General features: G+C 43.2%; 1 protein-coding gene and 2 long non-coding RNA genes across 4 annotated transcripts in view; 1 reads left to right on the top strand and 2 right to left on the bottom strand.

Moving 5' to 3' along the window:
* Nucleotides 1–4326: 4326 nt before the first annotated feature.
* Nucleotides 4327–5286, bottom strand: LOC115138962 (uncharacterized). 2 transcript variants are annotated; one of them, XR_003865039.2, is made up of 4 exons: nt 5120–5286; nt 4940–5025; nt 4762–4838; nt 4327–4627 (listed from the first exon to the last, which is right to left on the bottom strand). It is a non-coding gene; the product is annotated as an uncharacterized LOC115138962 (long non-coding RNA). The 2 variants fall into 2 exon arrangements; XR_003865040.2 differs by having other exon boundaries at nt 5179–5286.
* Nucleotides 5287–5879: 593 nt separating this feature from the next.
* Nucleotides 5880–17718, bottom strand: LOC115138470 (uncharacterized). The gene is made up of 4 exons (XR_003864954.2): nt 17584–17718; nt 7505–7837; nt 7224–7327; nt 5880–7115 (listed from the first exon to the last, which is right to left on the bottom strand). It is a non-coding gene; the product is annotated as an uncharacterized LOC115138470 (long non-coding RNA).
* The window catches only part of LOC115138469 (formin-like), a 122803-nt gene continuing 116267 nt past the window's right edge, over nt 12241–18776 (top strand). Inside the window, exon 1 of the mRNA XM_029675342.2 lies at nt 12241–13911. Within this exon, the coding sequence (XP_029531202.2) occupies nt 12339–13911 (1573 nt within the window). The 5' untranslated portion in view covers nt 12241–12338. The remainder of the gene's footprint in view (nt 13912–18776) is intronic.

Raw genomic sequence — 18776 nt, 5'->3', positions numbered from 1 at the left:
CCTTCCCAGAAGATTGGAGGCTGTTATAGCCGCAAAGGGGGACCAACTCCATATTAATGCCCATGATTTTGGAGTTCAATAAGCAGGTGTCCATACTTATTGTCATGTAGTGTATGTCACACAATTGTTGTACAAAATACCATACGCAAGTAGAACTCTTTAACAATGTTAATTTAGAATTTAAGTTACACATTAACGTCAACCTGTAGGCTACTCACCACTGAGTAGCCTACAGGAAAGGAAGGGCAAGCCGGGCATGTCCACTACTTACCCAGCAGATGTGCATGCTCATTATCCCTAATTATAATGTACAGTCTATGCTGAGTTGTGTAAAATATTTTTAATCGTTGAAGGTATGTGATATCCTCTCCCTCTCGTTCGACCTCGCCCATCTACTGACCACCGGTCCTGGCAACCCACATTACGGAACACCTGGCAACCATCATTACACCCACCTGCTCCCCATCGTTTTGCACACCTGGATTTCATCATTACCTTGATTACTTTCCCCTTTATTTAGCCCTCAGTAGCCTCAGTCAGTAATGGTTTTGTTTGCTTTCAGTATGCGGTGCCTGTTTTATTTATTGGCTTAGTCTAATTATTAAATTCACCTTCTGCACCGGCTTCCTGACTCCTAGTGTATACTTTACAGAATACTGCCTCTGAAATAATTGAAGCAGCTTCTGGATGGTCGAGGAACAGGGTCATCTATTCCACCAAGACCAGCTGGCTCTACTGGGTACGATCATGAAGGATGTTCTCCACTGCCTCGACACCACCAGCGAGGTTCTCCATACCTCTGACGGAGGGCCTCTTACCATGGGTCGTCACAGTGAGCCAGTCCCCCAGCCTACCCAGCTGTCTGTCAGCCCAGGTCAGGGATTTCCCTGCTGACAGGACGGGCGTTGGAGTGGGCTACAGCCGTTGAGGAGTGGAGGAGCTGTGTTCCTATGAGAGGTTCATGGCTCTGTTTCTTTGACCATTCTCCAGATGGCAGAGAGGGAGGTGAGTGACTTTTCCAACACCAGCAGGTGCCCAGACCGCTGAGGAATGAGCCCTCTCCTTTCTGACTGTGGCAGCCTCCAGCTGGAATGAGCCAGTGTTCCGCAACCTATTCCACAGTGGACTGCACGTGGAGGTCCAGATGGAGTTTGCATGTCGGGATGACAACATATCCTTGGACGCTCTCATCGCGATGGACATCTGTCTAGATAACTTTCCGGAGTGCCTGTGGCCACTAACTCCATGGCTTCAGGCTTTGCCTCAGGACAGCCAAAGGAGGGAGGCAAGGTGGACACAGGCACTCCGGAAAGTTATCTAGACAGATGTCCATCGCGATGAGAGCGTCCAAAGATATGTTGTTGGTGTTGTTGGAGACAGCTGGGGCCCTGTCCCTATTGCGGCTAGGAGGGGCACCAGCTTCAGTGGTGTCGTGTGTGTGTGTGTCCCCCAACCCTGGGTCCACTAAAGCAGAGGGGTGGCCCCATGACCTTCCGTCTCCCAGGGTAGGCATGAGTATTCATTATCACTGTTTTCTGCTAAACCCTTTCTGGTTTCCATTTTGCTGGCTGTCTCAAGTGTTGTCTCTACATCTCTAGTGGACCGGTGCTGCTGGGAACTTCATCGAGCGGGCCCTCGCTTCCTTCCTGAACTTAACTTCATACCTGCTCTCCTCTCCTTTTCCTGTCCAAGCCCTGGATACGCAACAATTGGGATCTGACATGATTGCACACATCACAGCACCACTCCCCCTCACCGTGCGACCCATGCACCAGGAAAGCCTCCCCTTCCTCACCACTACACCCTTATACAGTCATCCTCGGCCTCCTGTGACTCCAACTTCATAACCCCACCCTCTCCTGGTCGAGGATGAGAATTGCCGCCTGGGGACCAGGATGCCGGAGGACCTGCTTTCCCGCACCCTGTGGTTTCACGTTGGTGGAGGAACCCGCTCCTGCTACCTTCCCTCCAGAGCTCATCTACATCCTCACAGGGGTGAGAGATTGGCTGTTGACCTGGACACACACATCCCTCACCACTGGACACCCAGGGATCATCCGCACCATCCAATCCCTCTCTGATAAATACTTGTAAAAATAGACAAGAGCCTGCAACCATGAAGAGGTAAATACTTGTCTATTTATGGACAAATTGCCCTGATTAACTCCTTAGTCATATCTGTTTATTCATGGTGCTGCTTACTCCTGATTCGCTTTTCAAATCATATGAGCAGAAAATATTTAGCTTTATCTGGAACGCTAAACCAGACAAGAGAGAGCGTGCCTATCTATATTATGAATTGGGTGGGTTGAGATGATTAAATATAGAAGCACTAAACCTCTCTCTAAAAGCTTCACTTATTCAAAAGTTTTACTTGAACCCTAAACCCCTCCAGAAGATCGTTAAGAAAAGCTTTGTTGTTTAACTAATGCCGTTTTGCCTTTGTGCAGATTGCCATGGCTCATTTTCGATGAAAACGATACTTTTTTCAAAGTCTCTTTGTAGAGGTTGCTACAGTTTCATCCCCCTGAAAAGAGAACCAATATTACAACATATATTATGGCTGAACTTAAATGTGCTGGTTAATAAAATGCCTGAATTTATGGGAACGATTGAATAGGATATTTTGTTTTTAAATTAAATTGAAATGGTAGAATATAAAGGATCAAAACTGGCAGAGGAATGAAAATAGCATAAATAGGAAAGTAAACCAGTTTCATTTGAGGACCAGGATGTTGACAGTTGTACCATACAGATTGCAAAATAATTGGAGAGATTTTTGATGTACAGATTACAGGGTGTATGAGTAGAGATATATATATATATATATAACACAAGATTCAGGACTTTTGTTCTTTTAAAATAAAATTGTTATATAGAACTCTTGCCACCAACAAAATGTTTAATATTTGGAGCATACAATCATCGAAGCTCTGCAGATTTTAAGGATACAGAATCAATAGACCATTTATTTTGGTATTGCCCTCAGGTAGCCGGTTTCTGGTCTCAGGTTCAGAATGGCTGACAATGCATAACATTGATCTAAAATTGACCCTAGAAATAGTACTCTATCTGGAGAGCCCGGGACAGTCAATTACTAATACGCTTAGTTAAAGTATTTCTTTAACTCACAATTTCAGCGAATAGACTTCACAGATTGCAAGTTAAACATCACAGCATAGTTGCAAGATATATGGTGCGTAGAAAACTCGAGATGGGTGGGATGAGCTGTGGGTTGGCTGTGGGAGTGGAGTTGCTGGGCAGGGATAGAATGACGGTCAAAGACAACAACAAAAAGTAAGTTTGAATAACACTGAGGGGTAATGTTCCAGCAAAACGCAGTTTGCCTGAGGCTTATGCCGTGCAGGTGTTTGTACACATGCATATACACACTCTCATTCAATTGGCCTTGCTGTTATGATTTGTTGTCCTTTTTTCTTTTGCCTTTCTGTTTTCCTCTGAGCCAGACCGAGGCCCCTGCAGTGGACGAGTGATTCCGACAGAGGTGTGGAACGACGCCCACGTGAGGCTCAAGCTCGCTGTCCGCCATCAGAAGGCTCAGGCGGACCGCCACCGCAGTGAGGCTCCCATGTTCCATCCTGGTGATCGTGTCTGGCTCTCCACCAGGAACCTCCTGCTCCACCTGCTGGAAACTGAGCCCCCAGTTTTTGGGGGCCTGTCATGCCAAAAAGTGTCCCCCTCTGCCTCACAATGGGATTTGATTAACTATTAGTGTCCATTGCTATATCAACGGTGACATCTAATGATTTGAATTGTGGAGATCATTACAGCCTAAATGTTATTTTCATCACCGCTATGCAAACAAGGCTGATATCCGTGACAATTTTGTTAAGCAATGTTTATTTTATTAGCTAAACTACTTTTGGGAACCTTGTTAACATTACAACGAAATCCATGTCTTTAACGTTGCTATGTTTTGGAAATGTAAAAAAAATTGTAATCTGCTTGACACATTAAAGTTACTTACCTTACAGATCAAAGTCAGCTAATTTCCACTATTCATATGCAAATCCATTTGCTTCATACACTGGGTTGTCTGGCTGTCATGTCATGTTTATTTTTCTCTTTATCTACACTGAAATTTGAGTAATCCTGTTTTTGTTTTTTTCCTCGCATAGCTCATTAGTACAACCTTGTGGTTGAATATTTAGGTTTCCATGGTAGGTCCTAGGATACATTGAATAAATGCCATCAAAGGATACCTTACACCTTTTAAAACAGTTAACTTTTTTTTTGTTGGTGCAGTTGAGGCAATTTATTTTCACAAGTAGTTTATTTTATTTTTTAATTGTACACACATGGCAGACAAACAATGAATTCTGGTGTATGGAATATGGAGGTTGGTTGGGAGGTTCCGTCTATTGCTTCTTCTCAACAGACCATTCTCGGAAGGTGGACTTGAAGAGGGAGACTGCAAAGTCCAGGCAGAACCTCTCTTTGTTCTGAGTGTTGGTAGTGTTTTTAGTTAATCTGTGTGTCTCTCATTGTGCCCAGTATGATAGCAAGAACATTCTTAGCAGATAATGACATGACAACAGTAGCTGCAGATGATGTAATGGAGGACATCAGGTGGCTCCACGTCTGGGTGTTGCAGAACCCCTAGGATCTAGTTAAAGGGAGGAGACGGACGTAAACAAGCAAACACAGGTTACACTGTACTGGGAGAATTTGCTGGGTTAGTGCAGTGTTTATAAATGGGTGATTATGTACTTTTCAATCGTTTTGGAAGGTATAGCCTACCTCAAGCTGGTCCCCCTCCAAACTCACTGGCTCTGGTGGATGGGACACGTCCTGGGGGGCTCAGACAGTCGATGGTCCTAAAGTCATTTGGAGAGGTAAATTGAAGAGGTACATTTTTCTAAGCTCAGCATAACTACCATTTCTTGCTTTCTCAAATGTCAACCAAAGCTTAATATACTTTATCTATTGGGCTTCATCGACGTGTAGGGCATCAGTGGTTGACCGTCCAACTGGAGAAGATTGCTGGCTTCCACCGAGGTAACCCTAGGAAGACAATATTAGTGTTAGGGGAAACTAAAACTAGCTTCAGGTTATTTTGTGTGCAAATCCAAATAGTTATTTGATGTTCTATATTCACCTCAACAGATGGTGACCCCAGCTGGGAGCGAAAGAACAGCGAGGTTTCCCAGGTCTCACCTTTTGTCCTTCTTCCAAACCAAGTAATTCGCCCGGATGTCGTAGCACCTGGTCACCTTCTTGATTCTGCTCCGGTAGCTCTCCTCCTGCGCCTTGTCGATGTTCAGGCTCACCTTGATTGATAACAGGAAAAAAATGCAATTATATTTCATATTACAAATACATCTTACAAATATCTTGGAGGGCCAGAAAATAAATTAACAGAGGACAATCATTTTTACCTGGTCAAACACCTCCATCCTTCTCAGTCTGTGCTTGAAGGTGGTACTCAAAGGCGTTCTGATCTGGTTCGACAACTTCCATCATATCAGGTGGGGTTTCAGTGATCTGAAAGTGCGTTATATAAAAATAGCAATAGACAAACAACACTAAGTCAATCACAAATTAGAAAGACTACAGTATAAGCAATAATTGTATATACAATTGCATTGTTTAGCTCAGTCAACAGTTGCGGCTCCCGTCCGTACTCGGTGGAGACCTGGACGCTGCTGTTTTGTGCAAAGAGAATTACCTTCAGGTTGTTATCCCACTGTTCAATTCACCAAATATGGAGGAGGAGGAAAGCGATATCTGACACTAAGATATAGTAATATTTCTGATTATGTACCATGGAAAACCCAAAAATGTAATAAAACAAAACAAACCAGTGGTGACAGAATATCAAATCAAATTGTATTTGTCACATACACATGGTTAGAAGATGTTAATGCGAGTGTAGAGAAATGCTTGTGCTTCTAGTTCCGACAATGCAGTAATAACCAATGAGAAAATCTAACCTAACAATTCCACAACAACTACCTTATACACACAAGTGTAAAGGGATAAAGAATATGTACATAAAGATATATGAATGAGTGATGGTACAGAACGGCATAGGCAAGATGCAGTAGATGGTATCGAGTACCGTGTATACATATGAGATGAGTAATGTAGGGTATGTAAACATAAAAGTGGCACTGTTTAAAGTGGTTAGTGATACATGTATTACATAAAGATGGCAAGATGCAGTAGATGGTATAGAGTACGGTATATACATATGAGATGAGTAATGTAGGGTATGTAAACATTATATTAAGTGGCATTGTTTAAAGTGGCTAGTGATACATTTTTTACATCAATTTTCCATTATTAAAGTGGTTAAAGTGGCTGGAGTTGAGTCAGTATGTTGGCAGCAGCCACTCAATGTTAGTGGTGGCTGTTTAACAGTCCGATGTCCTTGAGATAGAAGCTGTTTTTCAGTCTCTCGGTCCCTGCTTTGAGGCACCTGTACTGACCTCGCCTTCTGGATGATAGCGGGGTGAACAGGCAGTGGCTCGGGTGGTTGTTGTCCTTGATGATCTTTATGGCCTTCCTGTGACATCGGGTGGTGTAGGTGTCCTGGGGGGCAGGTAGTTTGCCCCCAGTGACGCGTTGTACAAACCTCACTACCCTCTGGAGAGCCTTATGGTTGTGGGCGGAGCAGTTGCCGTACCAGGCGGTGATACAGCCCGACAGGATGCTCTCGATTGTGCATCTGTAAAAGTTTGTGAGTGCTTTTGGTGACGAGCTGAATTTCTTCAGCCTCCTGAGGTTGAAGAGGCGCTGCTGCGCAAGACATCCTGGGAGCAAGACATCCTGGGAGCAAGACATCCTGGGAGCAAGACATTCTGGGAGCAAGACATCCTGGGAGCAAGACATCCTGGGAGCAAGACATCCTGGGAGCAAGACATCCTGGGAGCAAGACATCCTGGTCCGCGCCGGGGCTGGTTTTCTTTTTGTAATCCGTGATTGACTGTAGACCCTGCCACATACCTCTTGTGTCTGAGCCGTTGAATTGCGACTCTATAACATCCGTACCTTGTTCCAGCATTCATCACCTCGTTCACTCAAGATGGCCTCAGGAGAACCGTGGGTGTTGAAGATCTCCATCGCCTTGAGGTGGCCTCACCAGTCTCATCCTTGATGGGTATCATACAAAACGAAAATACATTTTTGGTTCCAAGCACCCTTTTTAATGGGTTACAGAAGGGAATTTAGAGTTAAGCACATTCTCTTCCTCTACTGACCTTAATGAGTACTGCCTCCACCCACTTGGTAAAGTGATTGGTCGCCGTCAGACACCAGCTGTTGCCATTCCTGGATTTGGTGAAGTGTCTGATGAGGTCCACCCCTAACATTTAAATGTTAGAGAGATGACTTTATTATTACCCGTATCTGTGTTATGCAGATTTTCATATTTGTAAGGATACTGACACACGCACACACTTTCTATAAACTCTACTATGGTCAAATGAAGCAACCATTACAAGACAATTTATCAGGACAAAATTTGAATTGGGACACTTACCATGGTGAAACAACTTTGATGGGCTTCAACTCCGGCGCCACAGTCTTCGCCCTCTCAAACTTCTGGCAGGCTAGAAAGTGACAAATTGAAACAGTGTGCTCTCTGATATGACATTCATTGAAATAATAATGATTTCAGATATAATAGAATGTGATTTATAAAAGGTTATTTCAATTCCCCGTCAGAAGAAGCGTAGGTTGATTTTGCTTGTCATGTGCTTCTCTCCGAAATGGCCAGCATGCATCTCGGACAGCACGGCCTCCTTCTCCTCCTTAGTAAAAATCACCCTCCTGCGTGGCTGACCATCCATCCACCGTAGGGACATGTGATTGCCTAACAAGTTGGAAGAGAGGAGTTGTTGAAATACTCAAGTCTAAGTACATTTGCGCTGCTGTCTTTCTCTGTTCCTATCTCTCTGTCTGTCTTCCACTCTTCCCACCTCTCTCACTTTCACTCCTACATACACCTAGGAAAGGGCATTTGGAATTACCATAATTGCTTACACCTATCTATTTGATTGATCAGGTTTAACTTATAGCTAGATACCTCAATATGACAGACATATAACTATAATATACGTATAGCTAGCAACATGTACAGTTGAAGTCGGAAGTTTACATACACCTTAGCCAAATACATTTAAACTCAGTTTTTCACAATTCCTGACATTTAATCCTAGTAAAAATTCCCAGTCTTCGGTCAGTTAGGATCACCACTTTATTTTAAGAATGTGAAATGTCAGAATAATAGTAGAGAGTGATTTATTTCAGCTTTTATTTCTTTCATCACATTCCCAGTGGGGCAGAAGTTTACATACACTAAATTAGTATTTGGGAGCATTGCCTTCAAATAGTTCAACTTGGGTCAAACATTTCGGGTAGCCTTCCACAACCTTCCCACAATAAATTGGTTGAATTTTGGACAATTCCTCCTGACAAAGCTGGTGTAACTGAGTCAGGTTTGTAGGCCTCCTTGCTCGCACAAGTTTTTTCAGTTCTGCCCACATATTTTCTATAGGATTGAGGTCAGGGCTTTGTGATGGCCACTCCAATACCTTGACTTTGTTGCCCTTAAGCCATTTTGCCACAACTTTGGAAGTATGCTTGGGGTCATTCTCCATTTGCAAGACCCATTTGCGACCAAGCTTTAACTTATAGACTGATGTCTTGAGATGTTGCTTCAATATATCCACATAATTTTCCTCCCTCATGATGCCATCTATTTTGTGACGTGCACCAGTCCCTCCTGCAGCAAAGCACCCCCACAACATGATGCAGCCTCCCCCGTGCTTCACGGTTAGGATGGTGTTCTTCGGCTTGCAAGCCTCCCCTTTTATCCTCCAAACCTTGTTCTGGGATTGATTTGCACAATTCACACCAAAGTATGTTCATCTCTAGGAGACAGAACGCGTCTCCTTCCTGAGCGGTATGATGGCTGCGTGGTCCCATGGTGTTTATACTTGCGTACTATTGTTTTTACAGATGCACGTGGTACCTTCGGGCATTTGGAAATTGCTCCCAAGGATGAACCAGACTTGTGGAGGTCTACAAAGTTCTTGCCTGATTTCTTTTGATTTTCCCATGATGTCAATCAAAGGGTCACTGAGGTACACCTCAAATTGACTCAAATGATGTCAATTAGCCTACCAGAAGCTTCTAAAGCCATTACATAATTTTCCAAGCTGTTTAAAGGCCCAGTCAACTTAGTGTGTATAAACTTCTGACCCACTGGAATTGTGATACAATGAATTATAAGTGAGTTAATTCATCTGTAAACAATTGTTGGAAAATTGACTTGTCATGCACAAAGTAGATGTCCTAACCGACTTGCCAAAACTATAGTTTGTTAACAAGAAATTTGTGGAGTGGTTGAAAAAACAGTTTGACTCCAACCTAAGTGTATGTTAACTTCTGACTTCCCTGAGCTGACAAGGTAAAAATCTGTCATTCTCCCCTGAGCAAGGCAGTTAACCCACTGTTCCCCGGGTGAAAGGCAGCCCCCTGCACCTTTCTGATTCAGAGGGGTTGGGTTAAATGCGGGAGACAGATTACAGTTGAAGGCATTCAGTTGTACAACTGACTAGGTATCCCCCTTTGCCTTTCCTTTCCTGTTTTGTTTATTGACTTAGTCACATCATTAAACTCACCTTCTGCACCTGCTTCTCGAATCCTAGCGTATACTTTACAGTATTATGTGTTCACCAGTTGTAACTTCTGAATATTGGCCATTTAGATGATTGTTTCTTATTTATTATATTTTGTAACGCTATGAACTCATCCCAAGGCTAATTGCAATTATTTTGGATCTACTTTTTATTCACCTTCTGCACCTGTAAATAAATCACACCATTTGCACCTGAATCCTGCCTGACTCCTGATGGTTTGTACTGCACCGCCCTGACCAGGCAGTAAGGTCCACTATCTTACACACATTGAAGTATAGTCTAATTTAGAGGTAGGCCTACCATAATACACCAGGTATATAGTTAAGCAACAGGGCATGGGGGGTGTGGTATATTGGTCGTGTACCACAACCCCCAGAGGCACCTTATTGCTATTATAAACTGGTTACCAACATAAATATAACATGAAACACTAATTCAGACAATAAGCATTCAGGACCCAAACTAAGCAGATTGCAATGCTGTTAATTGGCTAAATGCATTAATTTTAGGAGGAGGGAATTCAAAGATGCATTACAAGCTGAAAACGTTTTTCAACACAAAAAACAATTATGACAATAACCATAACAATTTGCATGAAAACTAATCGTTACCCAAAATTATTCAAGGAAGGAAGCAATGGGATGCTCGCGGAAGGGCCATGCAGGAATGCCCACATGCAGGAACGCCCGAATTGCAGGCTGCAGTTGCACACTATTGGAATAATTCAGTGTGAGACGTCAGGCTACCTGAGAACTGCTGCAGCTCCGATTCAGTGTGCTTGGGTACAAAAATAAGAGAGCGTCAAAGAAACGCTGAGCTCTCCAATTGGCTCAAACTCGTGTCTGTCAAGAAGGATAAACTCTGCTATCCGCTGGCTGCAGTGGTCGCTGTCTCCATTGAGAAGAGAAGATGTGGAGAAAATATTTGACATGGAGCTAAAATAGGGAAATCGCAGTTTATTTGCTAAAGCATAAATCTGCGGAAGGTGCGTTGGATATCTCCATGCTTTTGACTATTGAATTAGGACACTGGAATGCTTCCTATTAGAGAACATTTAGAGGAGACGCTCAACTTATTGCCATACAGTTTTACCTCGGGTATGGAATCTAATAACGTAACGCAGAATGGAATAGTTTATTTTGACGATAAATATTGTGTATAGTTTGTGAAACGGGATAGAGACGCATTTATTAAATGGCTTGCTGCTACAAGGTGAAATCCTACGTAAGCAGTTCTGCTCAGTGATGTACAGTACAGATACATTTATTTAGAGGGGAAATTATCGATTTTTTATATAATCATGTGGTACTAATATATTGCATATGCCTATGACTCCTCTCTTCACATTGTGGGACATCCTTGACGCAGCTTGTGAAATGTTGATGGAATGCCTTTTAGTAGGGTTGTCAGTGCTTCAATAAACATTATAGTTTGTTTTGATGATGATAATGTGGGTGAAGACTTCAACAATTGACTAATGCCGTGATGAGAAACGTCTGTCTTTCTAGGTATCAGTCAAATATTTTTGTGTCATTTTTGTTGGTAGATTATGATTACATTAGATTTGAAGGATGGCCCCGCGAGACTAGGATTGCGTTGGTATGCAATACATAATGAATAGATCTGCTGTCCACCAGTGACGAATTTCTACGATGTTAATTTACTAGATCCTGACTGTTTTGTACTCGTAAATGAGCCCGCTTATTTGACCAGCAGTTTATATAATGCACGGCCCCATGCTATGATCTGGTCTAATGTATAGTACGGTGGATATCAGAATGATCTGTGTTACACCAGTTAAAGACAATCATCCATGAGTTTGCTGTAGGGGCATAATGTAGAGTATACTATATATATATATATATATATATATATATATATATATATATATATATATATATATATATATATATATATATATATGATATGGAGATGTATCTCACAAACACCTCCTCTGTGCAAATGCTTAGCCTAAATGTAACTTAAGTACATCTCTATTCAAGGTTACATTCAGGACTGAGGCAGTGGAGTGCATTAACTAATGAAACTAAGATGTATTACTTGATATAATGCCAAAGATTTTTTGTTTCATTAAAATGGTCTGGCTTTTGTTGCTTATTTGTCAAAAGCACAGACTTCTGTTGTGCTAAGCATTTCCAATTGTGCACCTGTTATTTTCAATGGAATAGCAAAGCCTTAAAGATTTTGTTCTTTCTTTTTGTCCTTTTGTTCTACCTTTATGTTGTATTCACTCAATAACAAAGCAATGTTTACTCTGTGAACACTGGCCCTTTAGGACTTTTATAACATTCTTCTTTCTGCACTTTGTCTTGAGGGACCATTGATGCTAATATTAGACTATTGTGTTGGTGTTAGTTTAAAGATAAAAGACAACTTTCGATTTGAAATGTCTAACAAGACACATTCATTTTGTATCATGACTTAAAATTGATTGACAGCTGTTACTGCGTAGTTATTGACATGTTTTACATTTACTCAGACATATTTATGACTGTTTGTTTCAATGAAAGCCTATTTTTCTTTGACAGGAGTTCGATCAGCCAGGTGATTAACACAGAGCTCCTCAGACTCTTCCTCTGCAGTCCATCTCCAAATACACCAGCGTCAGGGGACAGCAGTCCATTTAATTAAAGTGCTTAAGCGATTAGCATGGCGCCCATAATGGAGGACAGGCATACTGTCCTGCATCTCTATGAGCCCGTCCGCGAGCTATGCAGTATCAGCCTCTATCTCCCCAAGGGGAGGGCCCCAGTGTTTACATACAAGAGCCACACCCCTCTGTGGGCCCAGCCCAGTAATGACCAAGACCAGGGAGAGGTGGATCCCACGGCAGCCAAACAAAGAGGCCAGTCTTATGAGTCCGCAGCCGAACTCCTCAACTCCTACCAGGCAACAAAGGAAGCTGTTGCTGAGCTCTGCTGGCTGGCCACGGAGCACCACCAGTTGCTGACTGATCTCTTATCTCTGTGCGGAGACTGCGCCAACAAAGTCAGGATGGGTAATCAGGATGGGAAGCTCCAGGGTCACAGGGAGGGTTGTGGGAGCTTCTCAGGACAGGTCCTCAGTAGTAATGCTCAACATGCTCTCTCCTTGTCCCCGGAGCACAAGAGAGCCTCCTCACGGGGCAGAAAGCTGAAGAAGCTGGGTGTGAAGAAGTTAGACAGTGCAGAAGAGTTCCTGCATAGCAAGATGAAGAAGAAAGTAGGGCTAGGGAGCACTGCAGTTGAGTCTTTATCTGTCCAGTCCTTGGCTCAGACCCGGAATCAATCCAGCCTTGTCCCAGTGGTGGAGGAGCAGAGAGTTCATGGGACCCTAGCATCTCTCCGAGCTGTGGCCAGCAACCCCATCCTCCCTGTGGAGGAGCACTTCCATATTGCCAGGGAGGGCTGGGACTTCATGGAGGACGACTCTCTAGCCTCTGAGCCAAACCTGGACTGCACTGACATGTCTGAGTATGACAGTGAACTCTGCTTGGGCTATGAAGCTTCTTCCTGTAGTTTATTGGAAAACGTTCAGGATCATATCGAACGGGAGTATATGCTGAGTGGGAACAACATTCGTCCCATGCGGTCTGAGGACAAGTCAGCCCACCAGCTCTATGATGAGATCAACAGGAGGGACACAGGGGTTAGGGTGGTGGCCAAGGTGCAGGAAAATGAGGCCACAGTTCAACGTGCTAGCCATGTGAGCCCAAACAGATCCAAAGAGTTCTATCCAGAGGCTGAATCAGTTGCACCTCAGCCGAGGACCAGCAGCTGTCAGCAGGAGTTTGGGGAATGGAGGAGTCTAAACGGGGATATTAGGGATACGGTAGGGACCAAACCTGCAGAGGGGCTAAGGCTACCTCTCTCACACCCTACTGAGGCCTCCTCTACCAAATCCCACAGTAAGAGTCCCTGTTCACCCTCTCTGTGTGGGGTGTTCAACACCTCATACCCTGCCACCAACAGTCTGCAGAGCATGTCCCCAGTGCTGTCCCCTCTATTGACCAAGCTCCCCAGCCCCCAGCTCAACCATCGCATCCTGCTCCTTTCTGACGAGGATGTTTGCCAGGGGACGGACAGTGACAGCCCCCGGACTGGATCCAAAGAAGCGCCCAAAGTCACCACGGAGGTCATAGATAAGAATGGCAACAAGCGGACCATCACACGGCTGGACCTGAACCTCAGCAGACTACCAGCGACTTCCAAATGGAATTCCACCAGCCTCTCCACGGCAACAGGTGAGTTAGTGTTATTAAAAATCACAACAATCCTCCCACCTCCCATTCTTTCCTGTCCCGTCTTGACACTAACGTTGACATCAATGCTTCACTCCTCTGTGTGACGTGTCTCTCAGAGTTTGTCCTTGATCTGGCTTCAGTACAACACTGGAATGGAACGGCTGTTATGTTTACTTAGCTGTAAGAGAGATTATAGAATGATTGATGTGTAGACTACAGCACCTGGGCTTTATATCTGCAGTTTTTCACCCAGCCCATACAGCCTGGGGATGTTTTGGAAATGGTCTGTTACAGCGGTCAAACAGCAATAACTGTTTTTACTTAACACTGTGGGAGTTTTCGCACTGACTAAAGCTATTTGCTCTCTGTATTTCCCTCTAGGAGACAGAGTAAACAGTGTTCCAGTGCTAGCTGTCACAGTCATCGCTTGACAATCTGTCTAAAAATGTTTCTGATCATCCTGTTTTGGTTGTGACTGGCCTGATGTGCTTGCTTTGTCCTTGGCATGTGACTCAGTATGAAAAGCTGCCCAACAGACAGAGAGAGAGAGAGAGCGCGAGTGAGAGAGAGAGAGAGAGAGAACAGAGCCTGAGACTGATTTGATTTCTATCCCATGCTGATGAGCCTCTCTTAACCATTGAATCTCCGGGGGCAGGAGTGGTTGGATGGGGTTCCAGATCAAAGGCTCTGGGTTGACATGCAGTTCAAACCCACTACCGCTGTCATGAAAACAATGTTAACTGAAGCATTGCCAATTTGTTCTCTTAGTGCTCTGCACCTCCTCCTAAACCACTCCCTACTGAGTTCACAGGCTGCCAGCTGACAAAGACTCACCCTCAACAGGCGTATGGGTTGCAGAAAAAATAATTAGGATTTGGGATGTGGCTTAAGAAGCAGAAGTGCAGCAGAACTTCAGAATTGCCTGACAGTCTCTTAATCTTGCCCTAATAAACTGTATCTCATGGTTACATTGACAAGCCTTGGGTCGTTAAATAATGTGACATTGACTGTTAGCCATTGCATCCCATATGTCACTACAGCAAAGAGTTGCCTGCTCTTACATTGTACACTGAGTGTACAAAACATTAGGAACACCTGCTCTTTCCATGACATAGACTGACCAGGTGAATCCAGGTGAAAACTATAAACCTTATTGATGTCACCTGTTAAATACACTTCAATAAGAGTAGATGAAGGGTTTTTAAGCCTTGAGAGAATTGATTCATGGATTGTGTATGTGTGCCATTCATTGGTTGAATGTACAAGACAAAATATTTAAGTGCCTTTGAACGGGGTATGGTAGTAGGTGCCAGGCGCACCGGTTTGAGTGTGTCCAGAACTGCAACACTGCTGGGTTTTTCACGCTTAACTGTTTCCCATGTGTTTGACGAATGGTCCACCACCCAAAGGACATCCAGACAACTTGACACAACTGTGGGAAGCATTGGAGTCAACATGGGCCAGCATGCCTGTGAAACGCTTTCGACACCTTGTAGAGTCCATGCCCCGATAAATTGAGGCTGTTCTGAGGGCTAAAGGGGGTGCAGCTCAATATTAGGAAGGTGTTCCTAATGTTTTGTACACTCAGTGTATAACCAGGATGTCTGGTAGTGCCATTTGACCTCCAATCCTTTGATCAGGGTAAGAGTGCAATAGCGTGACCCTGGCTTAGTGTTTGGCTGCATTCCATCAGTCCAAATTGGGTAAGGGAAGATACAGAGGTCATGAAACAAGTGTTTGCCTAGTGCTTCAATTAAAGCAGTTACATCATTATTACATTAACCTGTAACTACATTGTAACTGCATTGATGACCTCACCAATGTTGCTTGTACTCTCTCTCTCTTTTCAACAGCAATTTCCCGCAGTTAGCTTTTTTACTGTCCACTTCATTTGTTTATAGACCGTGAAGAATAGTTAAGAAGCCTTTCTTAGTGATGGATTCTGGACCAGTAAGCAGTGTTACTCCTATCCTGTCAAAAATATTTGTGGTAAGAGACACAGAATAGAGGACCAATGTTCAGCCTAGTATAGTCATGGCTGGAGGGAGGCTGGTGTATGCAGGCGGATAGATAGTGTTACTCATGTGGGAATAATCTAATCTGAATCAATTCTCATCGCAGTAATGTCCCCCCATTCTCTCTCTCTCACACACACACACACACACACACACACACACACACACACACACACACACACACACACACACACACACACACACACACACACACACACACACACACACACACACAGCCACCCAGCCACCACACAATTTCCCTCTGAGCCGGCTTAAGTCTGCCCCTCATCCATTTTTTATTAATCTTGTGAACCCTCGATCACCAGGCTTCCCAGAATGCAAGACTACAGAGACTAGATTCAAACAGACAGAAACCTTATTTTTCCTTAAAGCTGCAATATGTCACTTTTTAGGCAACCTGACCAAATTCACATAGAAATATGATTTATAGATCTGTCATTCTCATTTTAAGCAAGTCTAAGAAGCGGTAGATATGTTCCATATGTACTCTTTTTATGCTTCTCGTCCTTAAGTTTTGTTTTTGCATCTTTTATTGTCGGTTTTGCACAGCAGCTTCAAACAGCTGAAAATACAATATTTTTGGTTATGGAAAAGTTATTCCACAGAGTTTTAGATTGTACAAAGATTCTCCACAAAATGACTGCTTGTTTTGTCACATAAACTGAAATTAGGCAAACTATTTGAAGTTTTTCATCCAGAAAAGGGTGGAGCGATTTCTGCATATTGTACCTTTAAAGGTCAAAATTGGCTTCTTCCTTTAAAACAATACGAGAAATATGATGTTGATCAGAATTCAAAGCAGTAGAATGTTTTGTCCCTATTAGCCTGTTTGTGTGCTGTTGAGGCTCATAATTAATCGATATGAGTTCTGTAAATAACTCTTCTTGGCCTTTGCGGACTAAGTGAACAAGATACAGTTTCATCTACAGGCATAGAACATGAAGACTGGCTAGTATTGCATTGCATGAACCATGTTGCAAATTGTTCCTTCTAAACCTCCCCTTTGATAGAGATGTGAGAACAGTCTCATTGTTCATTTGACAGGACTTCAGTGGGTTCCGAACCATCCTTTGTCCATGTTCAATAATTCTTTACACTTGAAATGTTAACAAGGACAAATTGACAACAGAGGGGCTAGAAGAGCTACTATCTGGGTCAGAATGAAGGCTGCCTTCATAGTTCGGCCTGCCAATAATATCCTCATTTAGATACAATCGCTGTCATCTCCGTTGTCTGTGTGACGAGCAAATCATCTGTGTTAAATTTGAAGAAGGAAACTGTACATTGGAGAGAGAGTATAAATGAAAGTTCAATGTAGAAACCTATTGCCCTGCGTTTCTACATACTCTGTTTCTAAATGCTCTCTATGTTTTACACTTAAAGGTTGTTTATGGATTTCCAATCGTGAATATTTAAGAATCATGGTACATTTGACATTTCTGCTCTGATTATCTACATTCTTTAAGCTCCTCTCATTGCAGGGGAGGTTTGTTCAAGAAACATTCAATCTCGCCCCCATCCTAAATCCAATTTCTAAATGACTTTCTAGAATGCCAGAGGCAGCAGCAACTGACACACATAGAGCCTGAGTATCAGTGAATGTCCCTTACGAAATCTGAAAGACCGTAAATAATACCTTAATGACATAAACCAATCAAGCCCCAGGTCATATGAAACTGATCACTCCAGCCCGGGAGTCAGTCAGTCAGTTGACATCTGTCTTTACTTCCCTCTCCTAGCGTCCAACACAAAATGCCGGGCATGCAACATTGCCCTTCTCACTGAGGACAAGGGCCAGCTCTATTCAGATAATGAAATAGATTGTGCCAAGTGTGTGTGGGTAGGAGGGGTTGTGCTCTGCTCTCACGCTGCCTGTCTAAGCTGCGTCACAGCCAGAGAGATAGTACTGCACAAAGGCCCCTTTCTACTGTGGAACTGATTTTTCTTAATAAGTCACTGTAGGAGCTCTTGAGAACAACCTTACCTGCACATGCACTGCATCGTAGTCATATCCATGTCATTTTAGGTTTATGTTATCGGTTGAAAACCTATTTGATTTATAATTGTTTTGTGTCGTACATCAATTGGTGCCCAGCCCAGGCTTATTAGACACCATAGCAAATCAAAGTTTATTTGTCACGTGCGCTGAATACAACAGGTGTAGACCTTACAGTGAAATGCTTACTTACAGGCTCTAACCAATAGTGGAAAAAGGTATTGGGTGAACAATAGGTAGGTAAAGAAATAAAACAACAGTAAAAAGACAGGCTATATACAGTAGCGAGGCTATAAAAGTAGCGAGGTGTCACGCCCTGACCATAGAGAGCTGTTTATTCTCTATGTTGGTTAGGTCGGGGTGTGATTAAGGATGGGTTATCTAGGGGAATTGTATATCTCTGTTGGCCTGGTATGGTTCCCAATCAGAGGCAGCTGTTTATCGTTGTCTCTGATTGGGGATCATATTTAGGTAGCTATTTCCCCATTGTAATTTGTGGGATCTTGACTATGTCTATGTTTAGTTGCCTGTGAGCATTATTATTAGCTTCACGTTTCGTTTGTTCGCTTTGTTCTTTTGTTCTTTGAAATGTTCTATTCCAAAAAAAAGGATGGAAACATACGACGCTGCATCTTGGTCTACTCCTTATGACGAACGTGACACGAGGCTACATACAGACACCGGTTAGTCAGGCTGATTGAGGTAGTATGTACATGTAGATATGGTTAAAGTGACTATGCATATATGATGAACAGAGAGTAGCAGTAGCGTAAAAGAGGGGTTGGCGCGTGGTGGGTGGGACACAATGCAGATAGCCCGGTTAGCCAATATGC

The sequence above is a fragment of the Oncorhynchus nerka genome, linkage group LG12 (genome assembly GCF_034236695.1).
Source record: "Oncorhynchus nerka isolate Pitt River linkage group LG12, Oner_Uvic_2.0, whole genome shotgun sequence".
Taxonomy (NCBI): domain Eukaryota; kingdom Metazoa; phylum Chordata; class Actinopteri; order Salmoniformes; family Salmonidae; genus Oncorhynchus; species Oncorhynchus nerka.
The sequence above is the reverse complement of the archived record's forward strand: the minus strand, read 5'-3'. Positions and strand labels throughout refer to the sequence as shown.